At 46.8% G+C, this 22,906-nt stretch overlaps 1 protein-coding gene across 2 annotated transcripts; it reads right to left on the bottom strand.

The window, feature by feature from the left end:
- Positions 1-2,767: 2,767 nt before the first annotated feature.
- On the bottom strand, positions 2,768-7,255 carry LOC123413068 (70 kDa peptidyl-prolyl isomerase). Of its 2 annotated transcripts, none has more exons than XM_045106014.1 (13): positions 6,950-7,255; positions 5,956-6,042; positions 5,089-5,349; positions 4,933-5,007; positions 4,749-4,829; positions 4,477-4,671; positions 4,267-4,356; positions 3,969-4,141; positions 3,757-3,879; positions 3,495-3,641; positions 3,282-3,409; positions 3,063-3,180; positions 2,768-2,992 (listed from the first exon to the last, which is right to left on the bottom strand). In XM_045106014.1, the coding sequence occupies exons 1-13, from the start codon at positions 7,140-7,142 to the stop codon at positions 2,981-2,983; spliced, it is 1,683 nt and encodes a 560-aa protein (XP_044961949.1). In that variant the 5' UTR covers positions 7,143-7,255; the 3' UTR covers positions 2,768-2,980. The 2 variants fall into 2 exon arrangements, with proteins under 2 accessions (XP_044961949.1, XP_044961950.1); XM_045106015.1 differs by having other exon boundaries at positions 2,768-2,989; positions 6,950-7,254.
- Positions 7,256-22,906: the final 15,651 nt, after the last annotated feature.

Genomic DNA, 22,906 nt, shown 5'->3' with positions numbered 1-22,906 from the left:
AAAGTCTTCGACATGATTTTGCTTTATTTATGTGTACGCTGATGATATCAACAACATTGGCAACATACAGGACATTGATGAAGCATGCGATCACCTAAAGATGGAATTTGAGATGAAGGATTTGAACCAAATTTTGCTTAGGTATTCAACTTGAGCACCTTCCCTTAGGAATCATGGTACACCAAGCTGCCTATATCTAGAAAATATCGAAGAAATTTAATATGGATAAATCCGACCTATCTAAAACTTCCATGGAGGTTTGATCTCTAGACGTAGAGAAAGATCCATTCAGGCCAAGGGATGATGGAGAAGAGGTGTTGGGACCTGAAATTCCATACCTCAGTGTTGTTGGAGCGCTTATGTATCTTGCAAATTACACAAGACCTCATATTGCATTTGCAATTGCAGTGAATCTACTTGCTAGACACATCACAACTCCCACCAAACATCATTGGTCTAGAGTGAAGAATATCTTCCGATATCTCCGAGACACAAAGGATCTTGGATTATTTTTCTAGTTTCAAAAAAATTAAGACTCTGATATGATACGCAAATGATGGCTATTTCTCTGATCCCCATAATGTCAGATGAGAGACCGACATTGTGTTCCTACATGATGATACCGTTATATCATGAAAGTCTTCAAAACAGACTCTCGTGACAACATGTATCAATCATTCTGAAATAAATTCATTATTTGAAGCATAATGTGTATGGCTTTGCAGAATGATAAACCATATACAACATTTATGTGAAATTGGTTTTATAGAATCACCTACCATTATGTATGAAGACAATGCAGCATGTATTACACAAATGCAAACATGATACATCGAAAGTAATATCACTAAATATATTTATCTTAAGTGGGTTTTTCCAAAAGAGCGGAAAAATAAACATCTTGCAAGTTAAGTCATGCGACAACTTTACTGATTTATTTATAATTTTATCAAATTCTACATTCCATGAATATGTTCATAAAATTGATATACAATGACTTAGGGACAGGCACGTGTCGGGGAAGTCTCTATCTCTTTATAAGTTTACCTTTGTTTCGTGAATAACCTTTTAAAGAAGAATCCTCTATCTGGACAATTATGATAGATTAGGAGAAATGTTAAGAATTAATCACATTATATAATTAAGGAAAAAAATCTCCCCTTGTACGTATCTTTCTAGATCGTCGCGTCTCCCCGGCATGCATCTTTCTAGGTCAAAAATCGTCGCGTCTCCCCGGCATATGCATCTTTCTAGATCGTCACGTCTCCCCGGCATGTATAATTCGCAGATTATTTTACACATCAATAGACATAGACTTTTATCGATCTCAAACAGAAATACTTCGCGTCACGGGCACAAGATACCCCCCCCCCTCCCCGCCCGTCCCCCGCGTCGCCTTTAGGGCAGCCCAGGCGGAACCCTAGATCAAGCAGCCGTCGGGCCCTCTCCCATCTCCGACTCCTCGCCGCCGTCGGAGGAGGTCGACGTACGAAGTCCACACGACGAACGACGACAGCGGGGTATCTTCTTTGCCCTGCGGCAGGATCTCGTGGTGGAGGGAGGCTCGCCCTCCTGGGATGCTACGCGACAGCCTCAGCGACGGTGCTTCCAGGGCTGCGTCTCCGGCGATGGCGGCGGTTCCATGGGTTGCGGCCCAGTGCTCTTGCCGAAGTGTCAGGGTGAGGTGCCCCCCCCCCCTTCCAGCCATCTGGAGGCTCTACTGCACACGTGCACTGCTTCTGTTGGTGACGCGTCGCCGGTGAAGGCCTCTTCCTGCCTTGAAAGCCTCTCCGTGTGCGGACCTTTCTGGTGGCATGTGTGTTCTTGCTGTGGCAGGGAGTTGCCCGATCTATCTCCGGATCCGGCTCGTGGGTGTGCCGACGGCGAGGTGGTTGCTCTTGCGTGGGATGGCGTCGTCTCCACGCTTGAGGTGCGCGGTTCAGCGGGCGTGTGGGCTTGTGGCTCTTCTTAGTCGTCGGCTGTGTGGGTTGGAGGGGATTGGGATTCTCCGGATGAGAATCTGCATGGCTTTGTCGGTGTCGACGGCACGTTGCCCGTGGGCGCCGTTCTTCTCCCTGGAGGGTCGTCGTGTTCTCCCCCCCCCCCCCCTTCTACATCCTGAGTCATGTCCTTCGGGCGAAAGCTCAAGACTCTCCCCCTCCTCCATCCCGAGTCATGTCCTTAGGGCAAAAGCTCAAGACTCTGTGTGAGTCGGCGGCAACGGCGCCTTCAAGTTCATGGTCTCCTTCGCGCTTCTCAGGGACTGGACGTGCACGTCATCCCGGTCGGCAGGTGCTCGATGCAGGACTGCAGCAACAATGACTCCATGAGGAAGGTTTTTAGCGGGTTATGCTCTTTTGATGTTGCGCTTGACTAGGTCAGTGCGAGGCTTGCAACTTTCTTTGTAAAGCTCATTGTCAAAATCGAAGTTGTCTTGTCCTCAATGCTCAGCAATGTTGTAAAGCTCGTTTGTAGCCAGGTCGTCCGCATGCCTCCATGTAAGGTTTTCGCTCGGTTATCCTCTAATTACCAGGTCGTCCGCATGCCCCATGTGGGATTTGTAATCTCGGTTTTCACTTAGTTTTCCTCTAATTAAGGGGGCAACTATTTTGCCTCGTTTCAAAAAAAAAATATAGGATTCCACATACGCTGCCTTCAACAGGACTCTGAAGTCAGACGTTTCAACGACTACGAATGGGCAACGATACCTTGCACAAGGGCGCGTTAGGAAAGCACACAACACAGATCCTCAAGGCAGGACCACCTATTGCCCGGAACGCACAAACTATAATATGCAAGGTCTAAACATGAACTTTTAAACAAGAAAAATTATCGCCTGGCACCCTCAACTGAAATTTCTCTAGTTTTTAGCAACTCCCAAGCATATGGGTCTTCTAACCAACCAGAGCTAAGCAGACAAGCTGGCCCTTCCTTCAGCACACTCCGGGACTCCGATCCTTGCTTTGGGTATTGCTCCAGTTCAAGCTTTCTGCTATTGGGGAAAGCAATTAGATCTGCTGAGTGGACTCAAATCAAACAGTGAGAGATGCAGATGTGCTTACGCTTTCTTCTGCTGAAGGCCTGGTCATCTTAGAAAACATATTGCTGTAGAATTTGGCGTCCTTCTTGTTGATTTCTTTGATCTTTTCCTTCAGGGTCTTGTATGTCAACTTCACATCCCTGTCAGTAGCAGCGACGTCGTCAAAAATCAAATCAGACACGGTGTAACCTTCTCAGTATCTGCTAAAGGTTTAGATAATAGACCCTTCCATGGAACTTGCCTGTTTTCAGGATCGATTTCCAGTGCCTTCTTAATGTCAACCTCTGCTAACTCTAGGTCCGCAAGCTGAGTGTAGGCTTGAGACCTTCTGTACAAAGCCTTGACATTTCGGCTGTCCAGTTCCAGAACCTGTCAAGAAACGCAAGATATGTTACCTTGGTTGGTTTGTTACGAATACAAAATACACTATTGCAGGATCAGTGGTAAAATTTACCTTGGTGCAAAGCTTTTCGGCTTGCTTATAGTCTTTCAGCTTCAGCTTGCAGGCAGCATTGTTTAAGTTGCAGGTGATCTTCAGTTGCTTGGATTGCTTTTTCTCATCCTCACTGAACGAAGTGTCATACTCAATGATCTTTGCAGCCTGGGAGTAAATGGATATCAGATGGTAAATCAGGCACCATAGAGAAGTCGAGCAAAGATAAGTGAGAACACAAATGATATGTTTACAGATGTACAAAAGAAGGAAGACCTCAGACCTTCTCATACCGCTTGGAAGCTCTGGCATATTTGCCCAATTTGAACAAGGCATTCCCCTCTTCTTTCTTGGTCCCAGCGGCCTCAATCTTCTCTGAGTTGTCCATGTCCCAAGACTCCTTATCCTATGTATCAAGAAGATGCTCATAATTATGACTGTACGCAGAATGTTCAATCAGAAGAATGCACAGGAATATTTCAAAGAGAAGCACACCTTTACAAATGATACAAGCTCCACTTCGTAAATCACAGTACTGTTAGGTGGAACTATAGCATCCTGCTTTGACTCCGTCGAGCCATAAGCATATTCAGGGGGAATAGTGACAAGAGCAACCTCGCCCTTCTTCATGTTTAGCACAGCACGATCAAGACCCTCAATAACCGCATCTGGAAATAGAGTATAAACCAAAAGGAACAAACATATTATTCAAACGGCACAGTATACCAGTGGAGTTCAATGGATTACTTAATGTGACCAAAACCGCACAAACAAAAGCAAAGAGAAAAGGTACCTTCATCAGTCTTAAATTCAAATGGCTCTTGTTCATCATGCCCCTTCTTTAAGAAGACTGTGCCATCTTGAAGTTTTCCAGTTATTTTGACTGACAATGACAAAATACAATTCAGTTATGACTTATTACAGAATAATTAGTTCATTGATACTCAAATAGCAGTGCCACATGTAAGCTAAAACAATAACCGTCATGGTTAAGCTTATATACCTGTAACAACTGCACCCTCATTGGGACGTTCATATCCTTCGCCCTCCTTGAGAACTTTTTTGAGGATCTTCTTATCATCCCCTATTTCTGTGACAGTCTTCCATGAAACCAGCTCAAGGTCAATAATAAGACTAGCATTTGGTGGCACAGCACCTCCCTCGCCAGCTGCTGGTCTACCCATCTCACCAAATCCATCTGCCATTTCAAAAGTTCAAAAAACTGCCAGGGAAAAGGGAAAAAATGCAAAGGAAGGTAGCGTCAAATAAGCTTACACTGTGGCTTGACCGCGAGGAGCACCTTCTCTCCTTTTTTCATGGTTTTAACAGCTTTCGCCAATGCAGGGCAGAGGTGTCCTGTAACCAAATTCCAATTTGTTAGCAAGCAGAGGATTGAGCACCAACACTCTCAGCAGGATGCAGATGTGTAGAGAAGAGCGGGAGAGAGAGAGAGCATCACCATCTTTAACAGTAAATTCAACCCCCTCAGACTTGGACACAACAGTACCATCCTCGAGCCGGGCCTCATATTTGACTACAACACAAGAAAGGTCAGTTACACAAATAAGAAGGGGAATACATGCGATAGGAAGGTGTTTCAATTAGCAAAGATTACCAAAGACTTCATCAGGATCCTTTGGGGTCTCCCATTTATCTCCCTCCTTCAATATCTTCTTGAATATGCCACCATCTTTGCAAATGTCCCTGACACTGGTCCAAGAAAGCAGCTCAACATCGAACTGCAGCGTGGCATTGGCCGGAATAGTTGGAGGTGAACCAGATTCACCATAAGCCAATTCAGGAGGAATGGTGAAAAGGGCATTTTCCCCTTTCTTCATGGTCTTGATGCCTTCATCCCATCCCTTTATTACTTGACCTGGACATAAGTTGGCAACAAAGTAGCAACTGAGTAACGAACATGCAATCCCAACATCATGGAGCATATACAAACAAACTTGCAGCAATTAACTTGTTATAATAAATGATGAGCATGACTAAACTAAAGACAGAACAAGATTACTCCTGATTGTCACCGAAATTTGCTGAACTAGCATTTAGTCAGTCATCAGCAACTTTTGTCAAGCAACTACAGTCCACTATCTGTTCATGAATGGTGATGGCATGTGCACATATTACCAAAGCTCAAATGCTCACGGGAAGCTGTTTAGCACACAAGCACACTAAAGGCCCAAAACAAAGTTGCCTGTCAAATGAAGGGTCATTTAATAATTACCCGGTTTAACCAACTACAAGAAACCCCATAATCCTGTTATGTACACAAGCACACTAAAGGCCAAAAACAAGCTTGCCTGTTAAATAAAGGATCATTTAATAATTACCCAGTTTAACCAACTACAAGAAACCCCACAATTCTGTTATGTACCGCACCAGCCACAGGTAAACATGTGCAGCGCACTGTTCACAATCAAATCGTTTACAAGACCCTTATGTATAATACAAATAAAGGGAGGAAGAAATGAACCTTGTCCCAGCTTGAACTTGAATGTGTCATCACGATCACGGCTGGAGTCAAACTTTTTACCATCAAGGAGGGTGCCAGTGTAATGGACTGAAATATCAAAGCAATGGTACATCAGCCAAAATTTACTTATCCAAATCCTCAGCCAACAGGATTAAGCGATTTATACACCTCTATAAATACATAAATATGAATATACACTCATACAAAACTTGGTGATGATGGTGTTTCTGTCATTGGCTCTTTTGGACCATCCAATCTGCATCCAATGTATAGATTTTGGTAAAACCTAACATATTTTAAGTGATAGGAGTATATACCAAAAATAGTAATGTTTTTTTGTTTCAAATTTGTGAACATGTACCAGTCTATTTTGGATCCGGCATAACGCACTGGCAATTTGCTAGTATACATAATCTGTTCAGGCATGGAACAAAAAGTAACACAGCAGTAACAACAACAACAATAAGTTCCCCTAATGGGAACTTTCATTAAAAAAACTCATTATCTCATTATCAGGCGCCATCCGCCAACAAGAAGGTAGTCACATATACGCTTTCCACAGCAGGTCGTAACCATGCGGTAGAACTAGCAACAATGAACGATGCTTGACCACCTCAAGGACCAGACTAGCATAATGTCACATAAATGGTTGGAACTTCGGACAATGTCACAGAAACGATTCAGGCTCCACAGATGACAGCATGAGCGAAGCCGTCTGCAATTTATTCCTAGTTTCACCACGGAACTAAGCATCCCACCAAAAAAACACCTCACTGATTCCAGAGGCCTTTCACGCATCACAGCATCGCAGAGCAACGATTCCAAATTCACAGACTACAGCGTTAAACAAGTTGTCTACAAATTTCTCCTAATTTGACCAGTAGCTCCGCACCTCACAACACTCTGAATCCTAAAGCGGGGCAAGGACTGGATCAAACTGTGGCATGTCATCTGAGATTTGGGAGGAAAACTGCAGCAGTAGTAGCGCGGATACCTTCGACCTCGTCGCCGACCTCGGGGGTGTCCCACCCTTCGCCCTCCTTGAGCAGCTTCTTCTTGAGCCCCTGCTTCCCGATCTCCTTCTCCTCGCCCACCTTCATCCCCGGCCCATCGGCGCCGCCGAAGTCACCCGTCCCGTCTCCCATCATCATGTCGTCGCCCGCGGGGATGTCGAAGTCGTCGTCCATGGCGTGGGATGGTGAGATCTGGGGTTTGGGAGGGAGGCCGAACGGAGCTCGCTAGGGTTTGGACTTCGGAAGGTTCGGGAGCGAGAGAGAGAGAGAGAGAGAGCACGAGGGGGTATGATGAGGGTGGGGGTTTAAAGAGGGAGAGAGCCAAACTGGGCTTCTAGAGTGTTCCTGGGGAAATTGGAAATGGAAAGTGAACGGCAGCGGATGCTTCCAGATTTGGTGGGTACCATCGTAAATTCGTAATCTTCCCTGTGTGATCACGTGTCACATTTCATCGAGTTCAAATCCCCACGCACCGGCCATGCGTTTGAAGTTTGTCTTTCAGAACCTCTGATTTTTTGTTAATTTTGGAGAAAGTTGAATCAAAAGACATTTTAGGGCAACTCCACGACTCCATTTGATCTGCTCGCATCCGTTTGGTCGAAACGTACACTAATCGCAGCGCAACGCGGCGATGCAAACGGACATGCGTCCGTTTTTCATCCGTCCACGACTCATTTAAGACCCAAATTTGGACATGGTTTGCGTCAGCGCGGATATGAAGTAGACGTGTGTGGGCGCTCTCACCGTCCTCCCCCTCGCCCGCTCGTCGGTGGAACGTAGGCCATTCTCCCCCTCCCCTTCACATCCACGCGCGACACCCTCCACACTTGCCTCCTTATCCTCGCAGCCCACTTTTCGGCATTTTGGATGTCGTCCAGGCCACCTCCTACATCCACACACTCCCACCATCTCGTTGTAGCATTGGAAGTAGCTCTTACCCGTGTTGGTGGCCTCTTCTTGCTGCCGTCGGTGCATGAGAAACCACGGTCTCCTCTTTTCGCCAACTCTAGTATCGTTGGCCTCACGCTCCACGGTCGCCTGCCATCCCTCGACTTCGCTTCGACAGAGTTGTGATGAGTCCAAATTATGTGATGATTTTGATGGTTATATTGTGCCTACACGGTAGGCCGTGTGGAATTTTACTGCGTTCCTGCACTACTTTTTGTGTGTACTCCGTATGTAACACAGTTTGGAGCAAATAATGTTATATGGAAGGAATCCCATACAATCGTGGTGAAATAGCGTTATTTAATGTGATAAACCATTACCCTCAAAGAATAAGGCAAAGGGGCCAAAGGAGGAGCACCATCGAAAAAGATGGCCAGCCATACGAGCGCTCCGACTCATATGTGTGGTCGTATGATGCGGCATGGCCGCTGCCTCGTCCACTATTTTTCACCCCCGTGAGATCAAATCGAAGATGAGAGTCACGGAGGAGGACGAAAACACATCCACACAGGAGAACCCTAGCCTTCAAGAGAAGGACCTATCGAGGGCTTCTTAACCGCTACTTTGCATCAAGAACACCTCGTCGTCATCATCGTCACCGTCGCCATCATCACCACTATCTCATCCCCATCCATTTGTAATACATTACTTGGAGTAAATTCGATCTTTGTGTTACTTGAGTGGGATCATTATGTTCCTCATGATTCATATTGTGACAGCCCGAGACCGACGTTCCAGAAGATCCCCCTTTCTTTCCGTTTCCGTCGTGTGGTTATTTTTTTTCGTTTGTTGCATTGTCATTTAGTTTGTATCATCGCATCATGCATGGCATCATGTCATCGGTGTTTTGTCGGTGTTGTTTGTTGCCGTGTTGTTGGGTGTTAGTGCCTTGTGAGTGGCGTTGTTTTATTAGAGCGTTGCGAGAGGTTGCGCGAGAGCCACCGCTAAACCCCGTTGCACCGCGGACCTAAAACCCTCCTCTCCCCTCCTAATTTGTTTTCGTGGTTTTGCTAAGGATTTCAAACTTAACCCCTCTTTAAAAAATCGTCTTCTTTCAAAATGTCATTTTTATTAAATGTGGGGGCAACCCTTGGGTTTTAATCTTATTTTTCCTTTTGTTTTATTTTAAGCCGTCTCTTTTTCTCTTCTCTTTTAGAAGCTTTTATTTTATTCTTTAAATTAAAAGAGGTTTTATTTTATACTATAAAAGGGTTTTAATTTTTAATTCTTTAAAAGGTTTAGTTTTGTTCGTTTAAAAAAATGCCAGTTTATTTTTAACGTTGGGTATTTCTATTTAAAGGAGTAAAAGGCATTTTCTTCATTTTGCTAAAACCCTATTTTTTCCCTTTACGTTTCTTCTCTGTTTTTTTTAAAGGAGTAAAAGCCCAAATATAGGAGGGAGCCATCCGGCCGGCCCAAGGCCCAGTCTTCCCCCCCCCCCCCCCCGGTGACCTAGCCCGTTCTACCCTGCGTCTCGTCCCTCTTCTCCCGATCTCCCCTGTTCTTCCCGTTCCCCTCGTCCCCTTCCTCCTCCCAGCGCCTCCCTCTTCCCTGCTCGCCCGCGCCAACCCCGTCGACCTCGCCTTCCCTCGCCCCCGCCGAAGGAGCTCATCCCGAGCACTCCGCCATGGCCGACCTCCCCTCCAGCAGCTGTCCGCGCGCCGCCATAGCCTCCTCCCATCTTCCTCCAGCTGCTCCTCCCTTGGACGGCCGAGGCCCTCTGCGCGCCGCCGGCCGCCCGAGCCGCTTGTCGTTCCCCGTCCGTCCGCCCTGGCCTCCTCGTCCCCGAGCTCGCCGTGCTGTCGCCCATCGCATGAGTTGCTCCGCCGTCGCCCCTCGCCCTCGCCTCGTCGGCCTTCCGCGTGCTGCTCCGCCGCGCCATGGCCTTGTCCGCGGCCTCCCGTCATCCTCGCCCCGCGCCGCCAGCCGTGGCCGCCGCCTCCAGGACCCCGGCCACCTCTGCTGCCTGTTGCTGGTTTGCTTGATGTCGCCTTGTGTAGGTGTTGTTGCCGCTGTTGCGTGTAGATACTGCTGCGCTTGCTGTCGTTGCGGCTTTGCGGATGCATGCGTGGTGTTGTAGCTAGCCTGAGCCGATTTTGTTGTTGTTTGTTTGTGCTGCGTTGCCTGCCTATAGTTGATGCATGCTAGCTTGCTTGTGCAGGTCGTTGCCTACTTGCTGTTGCGAGTAGGTGTTAGTTGCTTGCGTGTGCGCCTTATGCCGTTGCCTGCTTGCCGTTTTGCTGCTGGCTATAGATTCTGTTTTGCTGCTGCTTGCTGTGTCGATAGCCGCCTGTTGCTGTTGCCTTTGCTCATGTTGTAGCTTGCTGCCGTCGCTGTCGTAGCTGCTGTAGTCGTGTCGCCGCTGTCGCCGGTTGCCGTCGCCGTGTGCACCAACCCCGCGCTGTGGAACCGTCAAGACCGCGTGTACCACGACGTCCTTGACCATCCCCGAGCATCGACGGAGACGTGTTCGTCTTCCTCGAGGTCGCCGAAGACCCGTGATCGACTACCGACGCCGAAGACCTGAGAACCACGACGCCGAGCGAACGACTACCGTCGACGAGACCGTGTACCACTACTTCAACTACCGGCGCGTGTACGACTACTTCCACGACGACCACGACGATCTTGTACCCCTTCACCGATCGAAGGTATACCGAGGGGACATGTCATGTACCGTGTGCTAGTGATGTACGAACGTATGAGTTGTTTGAGCTGAATGAATGTATGCACCGTTTATTTGCCGTGCACGTCGTCATCCTTTTCGTCGAGCCCTCGACACATGGGAACCCGAGATACGGGATCATCCCATCTTTATTTACCGTTCCCGCATGCGTTCGTATACGTTGGCACCGGTTTCTCCTCGAGTTATCGGAACCGGAACGTTGTCGTGGCATCGTTATCGATTTGCCGCCATGGTTTCCTCTCGCTCGCCGTGGCGACATATGTTTCTTCTCCTCTTGTCGTGGTGTGATAATTCGCATGCATAACACATTCATGGCATATACTAATGTGTTGCATGCCTCTTGTGCCGTAGCTCCGCTCTTTGTTACGCGAGTTAAACTGACTAGGATGCCATGTAGGACCGTCGCTTCACCCTTGCCATGTTAACTACAACGTAATTTTGCCATGTAAATAATCGAGAGTGAATTAAATAATTAAATGTGGAGTTTCGTCGATATGCAACCCGTTGCATATCGAGCTTCATTTAAGGTGTAGTGTTTGCGTGAGGTGTTTTGCCATGCAATCCTGTGCATCGATGATCTGATCATGCATCATGGTAGGTTTTGCATAATGTTGTGCATCATGTGGTGAATATTTGTGTTGATGTTTGTTTCCGGTTTGCTCCGTCTCGATAGAGTTCCGCAAGCGTGTCGGAATGTGAGGACCCGTTCGACTACATTGGTTCGCCGACTTCTCCGAGTTGTTCTTCTTCCTATCGGGATCTCAGGCAAGATGATCAATTCCCCAGATACCATTACTATCATTGCCATGCTAGTTATTTCGATGCTATCGATTATGTCTCGTTGCCTACCACATGTTATTTATCAGCCTCTCAACAATGCCATGAAACCTTCAACCTGTTCGACCTAGCAAACCACTGATTGGCCATGTTACTGCTTGCTTAACCCTGTGTTAGCGTTGCTAGTTGCAGGTGCAGATGCTTCCATGTGAAAGCATGGGTTCCTTGTTATATCACCCTATTAAATGTTATTTAATTTAATGCACCTATATACTTGGTAAAAGGTGGAAGGCTCGGCCTTTCTAGCCTGGTGTTTTGTTCCACCTTTGCCCCCTTCGTTTCGGCTACCGGTGTTATGTTCCATAAATGAGCGCTCCTAACACGATCGGGGTTGTTATGGGGACCCCCTTGATAATTCGTTTTAGATTAAAGCTGGTCTGGCAAGGCCCAACTTTGGTACTACATTTGCCTAATAACTAATGAACTGCATAGGGAGTAATTAATCCGAGGATTTTAATCAACCCCCGGGCGAGTGCTCCTCATGAGTGTTGGTCCAAATTGGCAGACTACGGGGCCACCGCGGGGCAACCCGAGGTTTGGTTCTCCTAGTGTGACCCATCCGTCGTGTCCTGAGAACGAGGTACGCGACTCCTATCGGGATCCTCGACGCGTCGGGCGGCCTTGCTGGGTTAGTTTTACCTTTGACGAGATATCTTGTGCATCGGGATTCCGGTGATGCTTTGGGTAATCTCAGAGTTGAGGTTTTCCACTAGGGAATCCGACGAGGTCGCGAGCTTCGTGATTGAAGATTTCTATGCGGCTTGTGGTAATTTGTGATGGACTAGTTGGAGCACCCCTGTAGGGTTAAATCTTTCGGAAATCCGTGCCCGCGGTTATGTGGCAACGTGGAAGCTTTGTTTAACACTGGTTCTAGATAACTTGAAGTTAACTTAATTAAAACTTGCCAACTGTGTGCGTAACCGTGACTGTCTCTTTCGTGAGTTCCTTCTCCGATCGAGGACACGGTGGGGTTATGTCTGACGTAGGTAGGTGTTCAGGATCATTCATTTGATCATCAGTAGTTCACGTCCGCTATGCGTAGAACTTCCCCTCTTATTTCTGGTATTCGTAAGTTAGCCACCATATATATGCTTAGCCGCTGCTGCAACCTCATCACTTAACCATGCCTCACCTAATAAGCTTTGCTAGTCTTGATACCTTTGGAAATGAGATTGCTGAGTCCCCTGTGGCTCACAGATTACTACAACACCAGTTGCAGGTACAGGTAAAGGTTGCGTGACGCGAGCACGTTAATTGTTCATTTGGAGTTGCTTCTTCTTCTTCTTCTTCTTCTTCTTCTTCATCGATCTAGGATGGGTTCCAGGCCGGCAGCCTGGGATAGCAAGGATGGACGTCGTTCTTCTTTTGTCATTTGTTTTCGTCCGTAGTGAGACCCTGCTCTTACTCTTGATGATTATGTAATGTACTGATGTGACTCTGATGTAGCTTGTGGCGAGTGTAAGCCAACTCTGAATATTTATCTCTTATTTTCAGTACATGTACTTGTAACGATATCCATTCTTGCGACACGATGAGATGCGCTTCTATCCCTGACGAGGCCTTCGGGCCAAATTGAGGATAGGGTCGCATCTTGGGCGTGCCAAGTTGGTATCAGAGCAAGGACCGACTTAGGAGCCCCCTTGATTGATCGAACATGGCCGAGTCGAGTCTAGTGAAAAAACTATTTGAGTCTTAGTTATATATCGGAGAGTAGGATTCTTTTTTCTCCTCTTCTATGCTCTGGTGAGGAATCTTGATGTAATAATTTATTCTACTCCTCTTCTCACTCAAATTTTTTTTAGGATCACGCGGATATTTTTGGAATCTATATGATGCCGATGTGACGGAGTTCTGTCTTGGTGCCTCCTGTCTGACTTGATTTTCTTCCGGGGAGTTGAGCTCCAGGGGATTCTTGAGCACATCGTTATCATTCAGGTTTCTGAGTATCTAAGAACGAAGGATGTTCGTAATTGCTTCAATACTAGTAGTGGCGAGATAACCCCGATGTCCCCAGTACTGGTGCAGATTGTTCGGGAGTACTGCCATACTTTGTATCGTTGTGATCACGAGGGTCTGTTGTAGATGAAGGTCCGAGATTCTGGTCGTGTGTTGACGGATGTGATACAGGTGACGGGTTAGTATAGGAGTTGTGTGATTATTACTCCTTGTATCCGTGTACCAGATTGCATGACCAGATATTTCGGGAATTCATAGGTGGGAATTCAAGTAGTTGCTTATAGGACAATCTTCCAACAAATGCATGATGTTAGGTTGGGGTTCGACATCTAGTGGATTCGTTTGTTCACGGTCGACTTACAGCAGTACACGTTGTGTCTTAAAGAGTCCTTGTAGCTTGCTACGACTCGGGGACGCTTCGTATGTCGGGTGCACTGCCTTGCACTTGATGGCTACTGTAAAATCGTGCCCGTGCGATCCTGCCCACGAAAATATCGAACGGAAATCTTTCTCATGAGTTTGTTCTGGCTTGTTTCATAAGCCTCATCCCTTTGTTTTGTTGATTATGGTAATTTGTGTGGCTTCGATGTCAAGTAGTGATTTCAGATCTTTCCTAATCTGTGTTCTCATATTTTTATGTGAGAGTGCTAATCCTTTTGATCAATCAGTTGTCTTATCAATTTTGTCAACCGGAGTTGCCATATCAATTCTTTTTCAACCGGTGTGTTTCTCTCCAAGTGGATTCAATCCTCTCCAATTTTTGCAAGGTCATTCTCTCATTTTATTCCGGAGTTCATCTCATCTAGCCCAAGTTGTCTTTGTTTTTCCCCACCCTCCCGCCCTTTTTCTCAGTGATTCAATTTTCATCCAAGAGTTTTCTTTTCATTGTGCTTCCGCTGTCTGTTCTTTTCTCTCTTACCCGGTGATTCGTTGTGAAGATTCTCAGGAGCTTCATGTTCATCTTTGTTCATTCTTGTCTTCCTTACCGGTGAATTTAATTCAGTTGTCCGTGTCATCATATCCTTTTCATCCTTGTAATTCTTTCCCATGTTGGAGTTTCTTGTCAGCCTATCTTGTTGTTCATTTCTCTCTAGTCTATCCGGAGTGCTGAAGTTATCTCAGAAATTCTTGTTTTCAATTCTTTCTTTTATTTCGAGGTGCTAACCTCATCTAGTTTTCTTGTACCGGTGCAATATCTCTCGTTCTAGCAAGCTTTTCAACGGTGGTTTCTTTGAGTGGGCCCATAACCCACATGTTCTTTCCCAGGATCTCTCTGGCTCTTTTAATCTTTTCTCGGAGATCTTTAATTCTTTTCAACTATGACGTAAGTATGATTTTCATGAGTCATATTCCTTCTTCAAGATCTATTCGAATTATTCTCATATTTGGCTCAACCTGGCATCCTTCTTTATTCTGGAGTGTCTCATTAATTCTTGGTGGCGTTCTCCTCCTCATTCTCAGCTTGCTATTCGAAGGAGTGTTTCTCTCATTCTTCGTTCTTATCCACAAGATCCATCATTTCATCTTGGTGTCGTCATCTTATTTGTTCCAATCATGAATAATTCCTTTCTGGCTATCTGGTGCTTCTCTGAGTTGTTTTCATTCTCGATCCTCCGAAGGCCATCATCCGGTAGATTCTTCGTTCTCAGCTTTCAACCTTCATCCTCAATTCTTCTCAATTGTTGTCTCTTCGTTCGTCTCTCGATTATCCGGTGCCTTGTTCAAGTTTTCTCTCAGGTGGCTCATGGTCTCTTCATTCTCATGTATCTCCATTGATTCGTGGTGTTCTCATTCAATTGTGAATTCTTACCGGTGCTTCCTTCAATTTTGCTTCAAGTGGTGCTTAGCTCTCTGTCTCTTCAAGATTCATTTCTAGTAGAATAAGTTGTATGCTTAATCCATTGCTTGTCATCAATTAAACTTGATGGAGGATAAGCATAATATAATTCTTGTTCTTGTTCATAGTAATCTGAATTCTTCTTCCGGAGTGGCTCGTGATATCAATTCATTTGCTCTAGTGTTCTTATCTTTCTTTTCCGGAGTTCCAAGTTTTATCAAGTATCTTTTCGTGAAGCTTCATCGAAGTCTTGCAAGGCTTAATCTTATTCTTTCATCATTCTTATCTTTGCATCATCCTTTTCATACAGAGGTCCTTCTTGGTGGTTCTTCAAGGTTTCAATTCATTCTCAAGTCTTCTTCAAGATTCTTGTTGGAGAACCTCAAGTATCCTTTCTCTTGCATTTATATGTGCAATTGTTCTTCCCTTGTCTTGTGAGGTGGTATTATAGCCTTCTTGTTAGTGTAGGAGCCTCGAAGAGTTTTCCTTTCAAGAATGAGATAATTAAATCCATCAATTCCTTGATCATGAGATATCTGCAACCCATGATTTCTTCATTGAGCTATCTTGGTTTGGATTTCACCTAAAGCTTTTCCTATGGATTGTTGCTATCATGGTGCTTGTCATTAATCCAAGTTCTCAATGTATCCTCTTGGTCTAAGAAATTGTTCATATCTTGTTTCTCCCAATCTATCCTTGTTCCTTTTAGTGGTTGGTTGTCACCTCATAAATGTGAGATGATTTCCCTAAGCCCACTACTATCTTGTTCTTTTCGTTGTTGTTTTTCCAACAACTCCGTTCAATTCTTCTCGCAAGGGTGCTTGTCAAGTTCATTTGTGATGATAGTTGTCATTCCTTTCTTCATTCTCTTCTTCCGCTTGAGCTAGTTCCTATTCTATTGTTCCGGAGGATGTGTGGTATTGCTCTTTTGGGTCAATCTTGTTGTTTTACCAAGATCATGGTGTTCCCTTGCTCTATTTAGTTGTTTGTTATGAATATTGTCTAATTCTTCCACCTTTTCAAATTATTTGTCCCATTTTCCTACCGAAGTGCTGCCGAAATTTCCCGTGAATTCTTGCTTCTTTCTCATATCAGCCTTCAACTCTTTGCAACCTTCAAGGATCGTTGGTTTCACTCATTTGTCAAGAAGCGACTAAGTTTTACCTTTTGCTTTTCTCATCCTCTCCCCCTTTCATTCTGGGATCTCGGGGCGAGATCTTCTTGTAGTGTAGGAGAGTTGTGACAGCCCGAGACCGACGTTCCAGAAGATCCCCCTTTCTTTCCGTTTCCGTCGTGTGGTTATATTTTTTTCGTTTGTTGCATCGTCATTTAGTTTGTATCATCGCATCATGCATGGCATCATGTCATCGGTGTTTTGTCGGTGTTGTTTGTTGCCGTGTTGTTGGGTGTTAGTGCCTTGTGAGTGGCGTTGTTTTATTGGAGCGTTGCGAGAGGTTGCGCGAGAGCCACCGCTAAACCCCGTTGCACCGCGGACCTAAAACCCTCCTCTCCCCTCCTAATTTGTTTTCGTGGTTTTGCTAAGGATTTCAAACTTAACCCCTCTTTAAAAAATCGTCTTCTTTCAAAATGTCATTTTTATTAAATGTGGGGGCAACCCTTGGGTTTTAATCTTATTTTTCCTTTTGTTTTATTTTTGAGCCGTCTCTTTTTCTCTTCTCTTTTAAAAGCTTTTATTTTATTCTTTAAATTAAAAGAGGTTTTATTTTATACTATAAAAGGGTTTTAATTTTTAATTCTTTAAAAGGTTTAGTTTTGTTCGTTTAAAAAAATGCCAGTTTATTTTTAACGTTGGGTATTTCTATTTAAAGGAGTAAAAGGCATTTTCTTCATTTTGCTAAAACCCTATTTTTTTCCCTTTACGTTTCTTCTCTGTTTTTTTTAAAGGAGTAAAAGCCCAAATATAGGAGGGAGCCATCCGGCCGGCCCAAGGCCCAGTCTTCCCCCCCCGGTGACCTAGCCCGTTCTACCCTGCGTCTCGTCCCTCTTCTCCCGATCTCCCCTGTTCTTCCCGTTCCCCTCGTCCCCTTCCTCCTCCCAGCGCCTCCCTCTTCCCTGCTCGCCCGCGCCAACCCCGTCGACCTCGCCTCCCTCGCCCCCGCCGAAGGAGCTCGTCCCGAGCACTCCGCCATGGCCGACCTCCCCTCCAGCAGCTGTCCGCGCGCCGCAATAGCCTCCTCCCATCTTCCTCCAGCTGCTCCTCCCTTGGACGGCCGAGGCCCTCTGCGCGCCGCCGGCCGCCCGAGCCGCTTGTCGTTCCCCGTGCGTCCGCCCTGGCCTCCTCGTCCCCGAGCTCGCCGTGCTGTCACCCATCGCATGAGTTGCTCCGCCATCGCCCCTCGCCCTCGCCTCGTCGGCCTTCCGCGTGCTGCTCCTCCGCGCCATGGCCTTGTCGGCGGCCTCCCGTCGTCCTCGCCCCGCGCCGCCAGCCGTGGCCGCTGCCTCCAGGACCCCGGCCACCTCTGCTGCCTGTTGCTGGTTTGCTTGATGTCGCCTTGTGTAGGTGTTGTTGCCACTGTTGCGTGTAGATACTGTTGCGCTTGCTGTCGCTGCGGCTTTGCGGATGCATGCGTGGTGTTGTAGCTAGCCTGAGCCGATTTTGTTACTGTTTGTTTGTGCCGCGTTGCCTGCCTATAGTTGATGCATGCTAGCTTGCTTGTGCAGACCGTTGCCTAGTTGCTGTTGCGAGTAGGTGTTAGTTGCTTGCCTGTGCGCCTTATGCCGTTGCCTGCTTGTCGTATTGCTGTTGGCTATAGACTCTGTTTTGCTGCTGCTTGCTGTGTCGATAGCCGCCTGTTGCTGTTGCCTTTGCTCATGCTGTAGCTTGCTGCTAGCTAGTCGTGCCATAGCTTGCTGCCGTCGCTATCGTAGCTGCTGTAGTCGTGTTGCCGCTGTCGCTGGTTGCCGTCGCCGCGTGCACCAACCCCGCGCTGTGGAACCGTCAAGACCGCGTGTACCACGACGTCCTCGACCATCCCCGAGCATCGACGGAGACATGTTCGTCTTCCTCGACGTCGCCGAAGACCCGTGATCGACTACCGACGCCGAAGACCTGAGAACCACGACGCCGAGCGAACGACTACCGTCGACGAGACCGTGTACCACTACTTCAACTACCGGCGCGTGTACGACTACTTCCACGACGACCACGACGATCTTGTACCCCTTCACCGATCGAAGGTATACCGAGGGGACATGTCATGTACCGTGTGCTAGTGACGTACGAACGTATGAGTTGTTTGAGTTGAATGAATGTATGCACCGTTTATTTGCCGTGCACGTCGTCATCCTTTTCATCGAGCCCTCGACACATGGGAACCCGAGATACGGGATCACCCCATCTTTATTTACCGTTCCCGCACGCGTTCGTATACGTTGGCACCGGTTTCTCCTCGAGTTATCGGAACCGGAACGTTGTCGTGGCATCGTTATCGATTTGCCGCCATGGTTTCCTCTCACTCGCCGTGGCGACATATGTTTCTTCTCCTCTTGTCGTGGTGTGATAATTCGCATGCATAACGCATTCATGGCATATACTAATGTGTTGCATGCCTCTTGTGACGTAGCTCCGCTCTTTGTTACACGAGTTAAACTGACTAGGATGCCATGTAGGACCGTCGCTTCACCCTTGCCATGTTAACTACAACGTAATTTTGCCGTGTAAATAATCGAGAGTGAATTAAATAATTAAATGTGGAGTTTCGTCGATATGCAACCGGTTGCATATCGAGCTTCATTTAAGGTGTAGTGTTTGCGTGAGGTGTTTTGCCATGCAATCTCGTGCATCGATGATCTGATCATGCATCATGGTAGGTTTTGCATCATGTTGTGCATCGTGTGGTGAATATTTGTGTTGATGTTTGTTTCCGGTTTGCTCCATCTCGATAGAGTTCCGCAAGCGTGTCGGAATGTGAGGACCCGTTCGACTACATTGGTTCGCCGACTTCTCCGAGTTGTTCTTCTTCCTATCGGGATCTCAGGCAAGATGATCAATTCCCCAGATACCATTACTATCATTGCCATGCTAGTTATTTCGATGCTATTGATTATGTCTCGTTGCCTACCACATGTTATTTATTAGCCTCTCAACAATGCCATGAAACCTTCAACCTGTTCGACCTAGCAAACCACTGATTGGCCATGTTACTGCTTGCTTAACCCTGTGTTAGCGTTGCTAGTTGCAAGTGCAGATGCTTCCATGTGAAAGCATGGGTTCCTTGTTATATCACCCTATTAAATGCTATTTAATTTAATGCACCTATATACTTGGTAAAAGGTGGAAGGCTCGGCCTTTCTAGCCTGGTGTTTTGTTCCACATTTGCCCCCTTAGTTTCGGTTACCTGTGTTATGTTCCATAAATGAGCGCTCCTAACACGCTCGGGGTTGTTATGGGGACCCCCTTGATAATTCGTTTTAGATTAAAGCTGGTCTGGCAAGGCCCAACTTTGGTACTACATTTGCCTAATAACTAATGAACTGCATAGGGAGTAATTAACCCGAGGATTTTAATCAACCCTCGGGCCAGTGCTCCTCATGAGTGTTGGTCCAAATTGGCAGACTACGGGGCCACCGCGGGGCAACCTGAGGTTTGGTTCTCCTAGTGTAACCCATCCGTCGTGTCCTGAGAACGAGGTACGCGACTCCTATCGGGATCGTCGACACGTCGGGCGGCCTTGCTGGGTTAGTTTTACCTTTGACGAGATATCTTGTGCATCGGGATTCCGGTGATGCTTTGGGTAATCTTAGAGTTGAGGTTTTCCACTAGGGAATCCGACGAGGTCGCGAGCTTCGTGATTGAGGATTTCTATGCGGCTTGTTGTAATTTGTGATGGACTAGTTGGAGCACCCCTGCAGGGTTAAATCTTTCGGAAAGCCGTGCCCGCGGTTATGTGGCAACGTGGAAGCTTTGTTTAACACTGGTTCTAGATAACTTGAAGTTAACTTAATTAAAACTTGCCAACTGTGTGCGTAACCGTGACTGTCTCTTTCGTGAGTTCCTTCTTCGATCGAGGACACGGTGGGGTTATGTCTGACGTAGGTAGGTGTTCAGGATCATTCATTTGATCATCAGTAGTTCACGTCCGCTATGCGTAGAACTTCCCCTCTTATTTCTGGTATTCGTAAGTTAGCCACCATATATATGCTTAGCCGTTGCTGCAACCTCATCACTTAACCATGCCTCACCTAATAAGCTTTGCTAGTCTTGATACCTTTGGAAATGAGATTGCTGAGTCCCCTGTGGCTCACAGATTACTACAACACCAGTTGCAGGTACAGGTAAAGGTTACGTGACGCGAGCGCGTTGATTGTTCATTTGGAGTTGCTTCTTCTTCTTCTTCTTCATCGATCTAGGATGGGTTCCAGGCCGGCAGCCTGGGATAGCAAGGATGGACGTCGTTCTTCTTTTGCCGTTTGTTTTCGTCCGTAGTCGGACCCTGCTCTTACTCTTGATGATTATGTAATGTACTGATGTGACTCTGATGTAGCTTGTGGCGAGTGTAAGCCAACTCTGAATATTTATCTCTTATTTTTAGTACATGTACTTGTAACGATATCCATTCTTGCGACACGACGAGATGCGCTTCTATCCCTGACGAGGCCTTCGGGCCAAATTGAGGATAGGGTCGCATCTTGGGCGTGACACATATCCTTGTGTGTGTGCCCTTGATGTGTGACTAGTTTCCCATAGTTCTGAAGGATATTGAGGAACCCTAGTGTGCAAAGGATCATTTGGTATTAGGATTTAATATCCGCTTTACATGTTTATTTTAATAGTCTTCTTGATGTTGGGTGATATCGACCATCCATCATATGCCAACTTTGGATGGAAGGTCATTGCTACTCGCGAGTTGGCTGGTCACAGTGGTTGGTACGTGACAGGGCCTATCTCCATTCGTTTCAGATCGTTGTAATAGGGGGTAGAGCAGAGAAGAACATAGAGAGAGAGATAATCATCTAAATACAAGCTATGGACTTGTAGGTCTGTGGTAAACTACACACACAACATCATGGGAGCACCAAGGTTGATGTAGAGGCCCTCCGTGATTGATACCCCCTCCAGCAGGGCACCAGAACAGTTTTCCACATGGGATCATGGTGGAATAGACACTTGAGGCGGCGAAAAAAGTGTTTCAGGTGGCTCTCAGGCGTTTTTCCGATTTATGAGATTTTGTAGAGTTAGGTCACGAGGAGCCACGGGTGCCCAGAGGGCATCACGACGTGCCTACTCCCCTAGGGCGCTGCCTGTTGCCTTGGCACCACCTTGTGTGACCTCCGGTCTCCCTCCAAAGCATCCAGGTCATTTTTTTGTCCACAAAAGATCATCAAAAAGTTTTGTGGCATTTGGACTTCGTTTGATACTAGTTTCTGAAAAGCCAAAAACACGCAAAAACAACAAGTGGCTCTAGGAACTAGGTTAATAGGTTAGTTTCAAAAAATAACATAAAACAACATATGAATGCATATAAAACATCCATGATTGATAATATAATAGTCTGAAACCATAAAAAAATATGTTGGAGACGTATCAAACAGCAGCTTGTCGCCCTTTTTAGCACGAAAGAGGAAATATTCTCTGTCCATGCCCGATGGCGCGGTCCTTGCCGCCCCTATGAGCGCAGGATGTCACCCACATGATGACCATATGAGTGCACGACTAGTGTTGTGCGTCCCCTCCAGGTGGAGGCTTCATGGGAGCCAGCCTTGCGAGGTTACTTGCAGCTTGGGGAGGAGTGTCTTCACTAGTGCAGCGACGTCCTATACAAACGTTTTTACCTCCTTTCTACTAAGTAGTTTTAAACCGTCGCCTTGCCTATGTGGGCGATACGGGGGTCCATCCCACACGACACAAAAAAATCGTTGGCGATGGTGACCAATGAACGCAAACATTTGGCAAAACTAAGCATATAGGATGCCCGCATCTATCATAAACGAAAGTCATCGGTCAACCTTTGAGATATGACATATTTCACATATGTCCCATCCTTGCTACTCGTGTGAGATCACATTATCATCGTATGTGCTATTTCCGTGGTGCACCGTTTACGATGTGCGCCGCATCACAAATAGTTCATAATTGTAAAGCATGTATGATGAGGGTGTTGTCACACACATTTAGTTCTACGAGCCCGTATGTGTGATGGGGGGATAACCCCAGGGTAGGCTCATCGTGCCTACTCCTTCACACGCTAGCTCCATACGTGGCAAATGCTGCCTCGTTTGTGTCTGGTGGCCGGCGAGCATCAATCCCATCAACCCCTCTCATGGGACATGGGCTCATGACTAAAGGCGGGTTGGCATCAGCCCGGGTACCACGGACTGACGTACACGCGGCTACAGTGGAGGTGGTCGTACCGTTGACCAGCGTCGGCTACGATCTATCAGCCCCGCATAGTGCCGGCACGCCTCCATCCACTCCATTACCTGTCCCCGTGTGGCTACAGTAAAGACGGGCATACCAGTGACCACGGTCGGGATCCGCAAGACGATAGCAACAGTGCAGTCCACGCCGAGCATGGAGAGCACGCACCAATCCAAGTGGAGCGTCGACGGGCCCCAGCACTCGATGGGACCCGACAGCCGACGGGACATGTAGGCGACAAGACTTCTCAGCTGGGGGGCCTCTGGCTGGACGAAGAAGCTGCCAGCTGGGTCCCC

The sequence above is a fragment of the Hordeum vulgare genome, chromosome 7H (assembly GCF_904849725.1).
Source record: "Hordeum vulgare subsp. vulgare chromosome 7H, MorexV3_pseudomolecules_assembly, whole genome shotgun sequence".
NCBI lineage: Eukaryota > Viridiplantae > Streptophyta > Magnoliopsida > Poales > Poaceae > Hordeum > Hordeum vulgare.
The sequence above is the reverse complement of the archived record's forward strand: the minus strand, read 5'-3'. Positions and strand labels throughout refer to the sequence as shown.

Excerpts from the sequence above, each read along its gene's own strand:
- LOC123413068 (XM_045106014.1), bottom strand. The coding sequence starts at position 7,142 with ATGGACGACGACTTCGACATCCCCGCGGGCGACGACATGATGATGGGA. Across the intron at positions 3,880-3,968 it reads AGCTTGTATCATTTGTAAAG|GATAAGGAGTCTTGGGACAT; the intron begins GTGTGCTTCTCT and ends CTTGATACATAG. Across the intron at positions 3,181-3,281 it reads GAAATCGATCCTGAAAACAG|GGATGTGAAGTTGACATACA; the intron begins GCAAGTTCCATG and ends TGCTACTGACAG.